Raw genomic sequence first — 11,096 nt, forward strand, 5'->3', positions numbered from 1 at the left:
ACCTTTATACTGTGTGACGTATTTGCTGAAATTTGTGTATACTTTTTGAAGTTTTTTATCTAAAATAACAAACAAAATTGCAATAAGTGCAAAAACATGGAGGAGTTATAGAGATTGGATTTTTTGAGGTAATGTAAAGAATATATGTAAATAGGATATCAAAAATATGTATAACACATTTATTTTTTATTTAGATTAAGTGAAGCTGAAAAAGATGCGTATTTGAAACAGCTACTAGGCAAGGACGATGACGATAGTTCGGATCCTTCGGACATTGAAGACGACGAGTGGTTTCCAAGCGGCAATAGAACGCATAATTCTCGTGATACTGAAGCGTTAGATAATGAAGAATTTGAAAATGAAGAAAGTGCAAATGTCGACGAGGAACAATAGCAACAAGAAGAAGAAGACGACGACGACGATGACGCGGAAGAGAGGGTGACGCTGATGAGGGTAGGGAAGATGAAGCAGCCGCACCCACAGGTAATTTTTGTTTTCTATTATTGTGTATATGGAAATATTCCTCATAGTACTATAAGCCTAGAGCACTACGTGTATCTTCGTTTTGCAGCAGGTAAAGACTCTCTCTCTCTCTCTCTCTCGACATGTAGAATCGGTGTATGCACACTGGCGGGGCTCGTCCATGCCTATGTTACAATACATTACAGGCAAATTTACCTTTGATCTCACAGCTACTATACTGCACTGCAGCCAAACCCCGCCAGTGTGTATACACAGATCGTAACTAACTAGAGAGACAGTGTTTTTGACTATAAAAAACAGCAGCGATATAATACTGTCTACAATACTATACTTACGCGACCATTGTTTATATAGTCTCTCCTTTACAGTGTGTATTTCAAGATGTATAGTACACAAAGACTTATTTACATGCATTTTTTATGTGTTTCAGACAACACCAGTACAACATTTGTGGCTAAAGACAAAACGGTTTGGAATAAAACTCCCCAACTAAATCGTCAAACTCCAGCGAGAAATATCGTCAGACAAAGGGCTGGGCCACATAGGAGTACAGAAATGTTAACAGTTGCCAATACATTTAAAAAAATTATGTCAATTGACATCGTTGGTATTATCATGTGTTAGGTTAGGTTGAAGCGGTTGTCCTGTGGGACACACTCAGGCTCATAGCCCATTGTGATGCCGCATGGGGAGCTTGTCCCTATCTCTCCTAAAACCAGTGTGTGCTTTTCAAAAATTTTAAAATATCTCTGATTTCTATAGTACTGAGGTCTTCTAGCTCATTAAAAAATTGTCTACCCAGAATAGTAAACCTGCGTCTGGCACAGTAGGTGCAGGATTGTCTCTTCCTCGTCCTCATCTAGACAACTTCTATAGAAGTCATGTGTTTGCGCACCCATCCTTTGGGCGTGTCTGCCTATTAGGCAGTGCCCCGTTATGACTGAGATCAATGTGCTAAGACTGTGTTTATTTTGGATTAGCAGAGATTTTGTGCGTTTAGCATTTAGAGTCGGCCAAAGTTGACGGGCGATTTTGCAGGTTGCTTCATTTCGCCATCTTTCGTTTGCTTCCTTTACAATTTCTTCAAGGATGTGTAGCTTACATGTTTGTAAGGGTATCCCTATGTCATTATCTATGTGCTCGTCAGACAGTTTAGTGCCGAGTCTTGCTAGTTCATCGGCTCTACAGTTACCCTCAATGTCGCGATGGCCAGGAACCCATGTTACCTTTAGGTGAAATGACTCAGCCATCTCGTTAAGAGATGTGTGGCATTTCATGGCTACCTTGGAGGTTGTCGACTGTTTTGTGAGGGATTTTATCGCCGCTTGGCTATCAGTGAAAATGTAGATATCATTTCCGGATATCGCATCATACTGTATCAGTGTCGCGGCTTTTATTATTGCCATCAGTTCAGCCTGAAAGACACTACAGTAGTCGGGGAGCCGAAAACTGAAGGAGATCCCCTGATGTTCAGAATATACACCTCCGCCCACCCTGCCCTCGAGCTTTGAGCCATCTGTGTAAACATGGATAGACTCGCCATGTCTCACGTCGTCCCGTTCCCACTCTTCCCTTGAGGGTAGGAGGGTCGTAAACGATGTAATGGCAAGTATAGGTGGAAGTGCATAGTCCACTAGTCCGGGAAGCCCCAAAGTGCCAGCCAGGATTTTACCGTGGCCATAATCCGTGTTTGACCACTTGTTTAGAGTGTTCAGCCTTATTGCCGCACTGCGTGCGATATATATTGCCTGCAGATCTACCGGAAGGAGGTTTACTGTCGCATATAATGCTTTCGATGGTGTGGTTGACATGGCGCCGGTTATCAGAACAGATGCTAGTCTTTGCATCTTGTCAAGTTTCTTGATGCTCGCTCCCTTCTGAAGGGCATCCCACCATATTACTATACCGTAGTAGATAATTGGCCTAACCACTGCTGTGTAGAGCCAATGTATCATTCTGGGTTGCAATCCCCATTTCTTTCCAATAAGCCTTCCGCAGGAGTACATTGCGGTCATAGCTTTTCGTGCTCTGTCTGCGACTGTGAGCCCCCAATTTAGCTTCCTATCTAGTATAAGTCCTAGATATTTTGCCCTTTCTATTACTCTAAGTGGTTTCGCTCCTAGGAATATTTGTTGAAGAGTAGGTGTTTTGTGTTTCCTACTAAAAAGTATCAGATCCGTTTTTTCCGGATTTACCTCTAGTCCTCGACTTTTACACCAAAGTGATAGTCTGTTGAGAGATCTTTGTTGGAGGTCACATAATGTTGGAAGGTGTTTCCCCGAGATTGCTATTGCAATATCATCGGCATATGATATTATTTTACCTCCAATTTTTTCCAGTTCTTGTAGAAGATTGTTGACAGTTAGGTTCCACAGAAGTGGAGAAATTACCCCACCTTGGGGTGTACCCCTGATCGGAAATTTTTTAACAAATGTGTCACCCAAATTTGCGTTTATCGTTCGCCCAGTTAGCATTCGTTCTATAAACGAGGCTATTGCATTGCTTACTCCCATTTCCGTTAGCGAAGTGGTAATTGCTTCCGGATATATGTTATTGAAAGCACCCTCGATGTCTAGAAAGGCAGCGAGGGTAAATTCTTTGTAGTGAAGTGATTTCTCGACTGTGTGAACTAGCTCATGGAGCGCTGTTTCCACTGATTTGCCTTTGCTGTATGCATGTGGGGAAGGTGATAGTTTGTCGCTAATCCTTCCTTTGATATGCACATCTAGCAACCGCTCTAAAGATTTTAACAAAAAGGATGATAGGCTAATTGGCCTGAAGTCCTTCGGTTTCGTATGTGTGGTTTTCCCTCCTTTGGGAATGAATACCACTTTTACTTCTGCCCATTTCTTGGGGATATAGTTAAGACGTATCGCTGCCTCAAAAATTAAGGCGAGTGTAGGTGCAACAATATCTTTTGTGTGTTGCAAATCAGCGGGAATGATTCCATCAGGTCCCGGTGATTTGTAAGGTTTGAAGCTGCCAATGGCAAATTTTATGTTGTCCTCCGTTATGAAATCTGTTGGGGGATTCTCGTAGTGAACTATAGGGTGGGTTCTACTGTCTTCTTTGCAGAGACAACCTGGAAAGTGCGTATGCATTAGTAGTTCTAGTGTTTCTTCACTGCTAGTTGTCCAGTTGCCATTCTCTTTTATGAGGTAACTAGGGTTACTGGGACTTGTTGATACTACTATCCGGAGTCTACTGGTCTCCAAAACGCTTTCTATCTTTTGGTAGAAGTCTCTCCAAGACGCAGTTTTTGCTGCCCTTATGGCATACTTAAATCTACGCTGGCATTCTTTGTATCTGTCCCACGAGAACCAACTCCTCGCTTCGTTATACATAGTTCTGCATTCCCTTCTGAGGTTTGCTATATCAGTGGACCACCATGGAAGTTTCGGTTTTCCTCTTCTTGTTCTCTGAGGACTTTCGCAGCTTGTTGAAACGCTGAAGTCAGCTCATCAACCACTGAGTCGAGCTGTGGCTCGGAGTTAATTGTGTATGTCGCTGCTGAGAGATTGCTGGATAACGTGGTTTCAAACATCCCCCAGTTTGTGCGTCTGCGGTTTATAACCGGCTTGAACTGTTTAGTTGGCAATGAAATGGTGTACGTCAAGTACCTATGATCTGAGAAGGAGTTGTCTGTAGACACTCTCCAATCCTTTAAAATTTGGGACCCTCGTTCATTGACACACTTCACTTATAAATATAAATATACTTTAATACATTTGTTTGCTAGTATGCACGACCTGGGTTTACCTTTGTCAGTGACATAAACCAATTTGTACTCTTTGCTGCTCAAACCGCAAACCCGATCTTTTACGACCCATGGTTCTTGGATGAGCAGGATGTCCTCTTCTCTTTCTGTGAGACGGAGGATGAGTGCGGCTGAGGCCGCCTTACTGTTTGTACAAATCAATCTTCACCATCGCTATTCCAGGTTATTGAAGGGCAGCCAACCACGGTTTGGTCTGCGTTCTCTTCATCGGATATAGGGGGGAGAGACTCCTCAGAGATCGGAGTATTCCCCCTCCATGTCCTCTAAGGTAACCCTTTCGAAGAGTTCGCCTACCATGCCGGAGTTGGAAGCCACCTCATCGTTGTCTGTGACAACCTCGTTCGCTTCCGCAGATGAAGTTATATTTTCTGCGGAGGTGCTCTTGCTAGCTACATCCTGTCTGTAGACATGGAGAGTCAGCGTTTGGAAGCCGTAATTGATCTTCCATTTCCTGTTGGCAAGTGGGTCTAAAGATTCCTCATTGAGGATTATCACGGCCAGTCTCCTCTTGCCGTCCACTTCGCCAATCTTTGCTACCTTCCAGTCGCTGGTAGGTAGTTCGGGGTTGCCTAGCTTTATTAGATCCATGACTTCCTCTGGATCAGAATGGAAGTCTGGTATCCAGGCTCTAGATCTTGGCCGGTTGGGAATGTCTTCTCGGCGGGTCATATCAAGGCGGGCCCCCGGCCAAGGTTCCCCTATGCGATTAATCGCTAGGGTGTATAGGTCCACGGAACGTTGTTCAGCGCACCTTATTAATTTGACACGGGATTGAAACCATCCCGCATCCGAGCAGCTGGGTGGAGGTCCTGGATTTTCTTTCAGGATGTCCCTATACACCTTCCAGAGGCTCCTATTGATTAAGTCCCTGGGATCAATCACTGCCCGTACATAGCTTTCTTTCGCTACTTCCGCGAAAGACCTAGTCATTTGAGTGGCGGACACCTTGGTTCGTTTGGCTTCAGCCGATGTCCCTTCACTCGATCTCTTCCGCTTGTCTTGTGCGGAGTCCATTTTGGCCTTCTCCCGGTGTTTGGTAATGAAGGCTTCAGACCAAGCCTTGGAGTCTGACTGTTCCTCTGTCAGATCCTCTTCTCTAGTGTCCTTCAGTCTCTCCAGGATTCTGAAGGCCGATCGCCTGGTACGATAGTACCTTTCTGACGCACTTATTTGCTTCCGGGGGTGGGTACTACCCGGGGCAGTGATAGTGCCAGAAGGGCAGACATCGGAAGCCATTGGCTTAGCCATGTGGTCCGATGCTGCCAACGTTGATGGGGGTGTTTCTCCTTTCGGAGTTCCCGTGCCACCTGGAGTGACAGGGACAGCAAGGTCTGCTTGTTTTTTGACAGGGCAGCTCTTGCTTCCCAAGGATTTTGTTGCGAGGGGGGGTCTATTGCTGGCACCAGACGTAGATGGAGTGTCATCCTCAACTTGTCTTAGGACAGGGTTAGGATTGTTGCCAGTGAGAGGTCTCGCTGCCGTAGAGGCAGTTAGTGAAGGGACGGAGCGGGAGTTAGGCCCTGGCTTGGCCACAGGCTTCACTCCGCTTACATTAGTGGTCTTCCTTATTGAAAGACCTGACCTTCCTGAGGGATTTGGTCTTGATTTGTGGGTGCCTTGGTTGTCCGAGGCTAGGTTTTTTTTGGTGTTCATTTTTCATTTCATAATCGTCCGCACTGCTCGACGTGGCGAACGTGGCGGACTTGGTTGTTTTAGGGGGGAGAGGGGAGATGTCGACCATGGCAGTCCCCTCTACCAAGGCAAGGTCATTCTACCTCCTGAGGTGACCCAGTTTCAGAAGGGCGCCGTTAAAATACAGCCGGATACCCTTGGCTGCAAACCATCCATTGGCCACGGTGACGCGTAACACCCTGGATTAGGGGGGTACAGGAGAGGAGATGATAGGATACCAGGTTAGGGATAGCAGTGGGGAGATCGTCGGTACGGTACTCTCCGCATGGTGATTGACTGGTCTCCGCCGTTTTCCGGATGGTTTGCCAGCCAATACCCATGTGGAGCTTCCCTCTTAGTTCGTGGTGAACTCATGATATGGGGGCTAAACCAGCACATAAGCCTCATCCCCGCGACAAGGAGACCAACTTGATGAGGATTATCATTATCATGTGTTGCATGAATAAAAAAGCAGAAGCTAGGTATGAAAAGTATAATAACATAAATCCTCAAAAGGAGCCGCGCATATGGAAGAAAGTTACGGTAACAGATATGTATTTTTTTGGAATTTTGATATGTGCCGGTGCAAATAACTCGAAGACAGACCACGTAGATGAAATGTGGAAGAAAAACTCATTCCCTTTATACCGTGCAACGATGGGCGAAGAAGATTTCAATCATTTTTACGGTTTATACGTTTTGATGATCATATTACCCGCCGTATACGAGCAGCAGACAAGGCTGCACTAATCACTGATCAAAGACCAACGGATAACTTGACTATTGATGAACAGCTTTTTCCTTATCGAGGAAGAACGAAGTTTACCTAATACATGCCATCAAGGCCTGCTAAGTAAGATACTTCAAAAAACCAGTAGCGATGGTAGTACCTGCTGACAACCAACATCGAAACGTCACTGACAGAAAAGTTGTAGTTGGGTCATGCTACATTTGCAACGAACAGCTTATTCGTAGGCGAAGAAAGAGAAGCAAGTGTTGTGTCGAGTGCGAGAAGCCCGTTTGTGATGAGCACTCAGTAAAGATCAATAAATGTTTACATTGGGATCAGTAATTTTGAATTACGCTAAACATTATTCATTAAGATTTAATTATTTATATGTATTTCTCTATTTATTACTTTTATTAATTTTTCACGTATTACTGACTGTGCAAATAGTGCAATGTCGATGTTTTTTTTCGTAACAATCACATTGCAAAATGTAATAATTATTATTATATACAGTATATTTCTTCAATAACGAATTTAAAAAGAATATAATTTATAATGAATTACTAATAATACTTATTTACTTTTTATTTGTATAAATAAAGAAATTTTCATGACATAAGGGGGGACCCTCATTTAGACGGTCGAAAAATGCATCATTTTTGGGAATTTTTTTCTCAGGTAAAATAACTTCAAACGTTTTGTAATTCATAAAGTACTTTAATAAATGTCTTGACTGTCTACAAAAATTTTCGGAGAAGAAAAAAAACATTTTAAGTATGGAAATATACACCTCGTCCATGGCACCTCATTCTATCTGTGTACATTCTAGCGCTCTGAATTTTTTTCTGAAATAAAAAAACCAAATTTTTTTTTAAAACTTTAGAATAATACCTTCGATGTGACATTTTGATTTAAAAAAAAATGTCGAAATTGATATTTTTTACCCAGTTTTATGTTAAAAGTGATTTTTCATGCATAAAAATTGACTTTAAAATTACAAAAAAATATGAAAATCTTTTTTTTTTAAAAAACACTTAATGTCACATTGAAAACAATTTAATTATCTTTAAAATGAGCTATTGTAAAGCCTGATTGGTTCAATACAGCGTTCTCAATTGTGTACACAAAATCGAAAAATGATGTTTCGAGAAAAACGCGTTTAAAGTTTTGGATACAGGCGATCAGGCCACCCGTCGCGTCCTGTTAAAAATTTTGTCACTCCTTCAAAAATACAGATATCGACTTGAAATTTTGAAAGTATATTCTTAAATAGTTGTAGAATAGATTAAAATTATTTCCAAAAAATCGATTTTTTTGACCCGATAAATGAGGGTCCCCCCATAATACATGAATCTCATGTTTTCTGTATAGGGGTACCCGGGTGGCTTATACTTTTACTTTTTTTCAAATGCAAAAATTTGTAAGTCAAAAAATTTTTCAAACTGTGTTTAATGCATATTTCGATACAAAGTAAGTCAAATCATGGGGACCCATGAGGAGGTTGGCCTATCTCTCACAGGAAAAAAGTTATTCAACAAAATGTACGCCGATGGGCACCCGGGTGGCAACAGAAGACGATTGTTTGCGATTGTAGGTGGGCCATAACGTTTTGCTAATTTTGCATTTCGTCTGGTTTCTCCATCTATAGTCCGCGATTCGGAGTCATGTATTTTAGGGAAATTTTATTCTTGACTGCCCCTTATGGTGTGAATACCGATTCTACAAGAAAGCTATTCATGGCAGATCCCCTTCTTGCCAATTAATCTGCTTTTTCCTTACCTTCAATGCACCAGAGCCTGCAGCATGACTATCCGAATGAATAGCGATATTGCCCTTAAAAGAGAAATCTGCGATTAGTAACCTACAAGCTTCCCCAATTGCAAGTGCTTCCGCTGGAAGACACTGCAGGCATTAGGGAGACGCACAGATTTTTCAATTTTAAGTCTATAAGAGTATATACCAGCTCCAACACCACAATCCAATTTAGAGCCATCTGTATAGACTAAAGTGTCGAAGTTGTTTAGTGAGAATCCCTTATTCTATTCCTCTTTAGATGAAAAGAGAGTGGCAAAATTCTCATTGAGTTTTTCCGTCGGGACTAGAGTTGGGTATTTCCCGAGAAACTCCCAATCTCGAGAATCGGGATTTCCCGAAATAACGAAAATTTCAATTCTCGAGATGCGGGATTTCCCGAAAATAATTTTTGAGATTTCTCGAGAATTCTCGAAAATTCGGGAAAAATTCCAAAAAATTAAAAAAAAAAATCTAAAACCAGTGTAAGAGCAATGAATTTCATAAAATATTATTTTTATTAAAGTATATGGTAAATTACATAAAAAAATATTTGAAAATATTACTATTTCAATTATTGCAAACAAAAAAGTGAAACAAAAATAATTACAAAAAAATTCAAAACAAAAATAATTCAAGATTATACTTATTAAAATAGGGGAAAAAAGTGATTGTAAACATTATTTCCCAAAATGGTGTTTTAAAAAACACAGACTGTCAATGGCTTCGTCTGACAATCGCGTACGCTTTTTGGACACAAAATTACCCGCTGTAGAAAAATTCCTCTCATTTTGAGTCGATGTTGGCTTAACAGTGTTAAAAGCTCCGATCAGTCTCTCAACTTTTTGTGTTTTCTCTCCAGTTTTTTCATATAGTTTTAGCACGTTTCTAAGCGACGAAAACATCTGGTTCGCCGCATGTTGCGCAATGTCTGCTTTCGGTTTTGAGCATTGCTGAACGTATTTTTCAAGCTGTTTCGCCATGTCTTCTTCATCCACGTTGTTGGTTGCAAATACGTCATCATCGTCAGAACTAGACACTGCTTGGTCTTCTTGAATGCTCGTAGAAAATAGACGAACCAAGTAGTGGAAAAATATACTTTTTCAGCGGGACATGATTCCTGAATGCGAACCAGGCCAAGGTTGTCAGATTGTCCATCGTCATAATATATATGGATGTTCATGTAACGTCGGTTTCGCACGCTTGTCCACTCGTCGATGCTCAAGCTGAACTTACGCTGTGCAGATTTAAAATTTTCAATTTTGATCTTCAAATCGCTTTTTATTTTCGTGCAGTACTTCATAACCAAACCCAGAACAGCTTTGTGACACTTTGGAAGATGAAATCCTAAGCGGCTGATACTATATTATTACGAATGAACTCACTTTTTGTTATCGCGTTTATTGGAATTCCATCTTTTGCAGCCAATTTTGCAACAATTTGTTCAAGCGATTCAGGCGAGGAAAAAGTATTGAAAAAGTTGTGAAGAGTTCGGGTCTTCTTGGCTGGTGGCTGTTCTTTTGGAGCCTCATGTTCCCTTCGCTTCATGTTGTGTATCCTCTCCATGTGACGGTGAAGTCCAGATGTTGACGATGTCTTGCATTTAATGATTTTATTGCATTTCAAACATGTTGCTTCGTCGTCAAATGGCTTGAAAAGCTGCCACACTTGGTCGTATACGTATTCTGAACTCATGATTTTTAATGCTAAAAATTCAAAATTTGTTTTAAATTTTGTTTTTTAAAGGAAGTAACTAACCGGTAGTCACAGTCAACGATACGTCGATTAAAAACTTAAAAATAAGTAATATTTGGACCACAAAATATTTTATTATACGGTGTATAATTTATACTTAATCAGTCACAAATGAAATGCACCCGCTCACTACAAAAAATAAATTTGCAAACGTCGTCTGTGCAGTCTGCGAACAAATTGAAATTGCTTGACTATTTTCAAAGCATTTCTAATTGCTTAACTGCTGCTACATAAAAGAAACACATAAAACTAAACTTCATTAGCTTGATGTTACAGTACTTCCCCTCGACATAGCATAGCAACGCATCTAGCATTTACTCTGTAGTCACCCTAAAACAAAAAAAAAAAAACAAACATACAAATGGAACAGTTATACTGTTGTGGCTTTTCACATAGCAATTGAAACTATGGTGTGAATTGTATGTGATTCTGCGAAACAGTATGTAGTGTGCGCTTCTTTGTAACATAATGGCCGTTACAGTTTGGTGTTTCCAGGTATTAATCATATGTATGTGTATTCTTTTACTTTTGAAAGAATTGGTTTTTCTCTTAATATTTGACAACAAAAATTTAAAAAAAAAAATGGATTTCTCGAGAAATCTTGAAACATTCTCGAGATTCGGGATTTCCCGAAATGCTAAAAATTTCAATTCTCGAGATTCGGGATGGAAAAATATCGAGAATTTCTCGAGAATTCCCGTCGGGAAATTCCCGAAACCCAACTCTAGTCGGGACGATGTAGTCAGTCCTCACCGAGTTTGTCGCAATAATAGACTGGCATGACCATACGATATTTCTTTCCAGCGACCCGCTTCATTTAACCTAAATGCCCTCATTGTTGCTGTCTTCTTGATATGTAGGTCTATTGGAATAACGTGTGTCAGTGCG

General features: G+C 41.0%; 1 protein-coding gene across 1 annotated transcript; it reads right to left on the bottom strand.

The window, feature by feature from the left end:
• Nucleotides 1-4,492: 4,492 nt before the first annotated feature.
• Nucleotides 4,493-5,509, bottom strand: LOC129250491 (uncharacterized). Its single transcript, XM_054890116.1, has one exon. It carries the CDS (start codon nucleotides 5,507-5,509, stop codon nucleotides 4,493-4,495), a length of 1,017 nt encoding a protein of 338 aa, XP_054746091.1.
• Nucleotides 5,510-11,096: the final 5,587 nt, after the last annotated feature.

This window comes from Anastrepha obliqua, chromosome 6, assembly GCF_027943255.1.
Source record: "Anastrepha obliqua isolate idAnaObli1 chromosome 6, idAnaObli1_1.0, whole genome shotgun sequence".
NCBI classification, from domain to species: Eukaryota; Metazoa; Arthropoda; class Insecta; order Diptera; family Tephritidae; genus Anastrepha; species Anastrepha obliqua.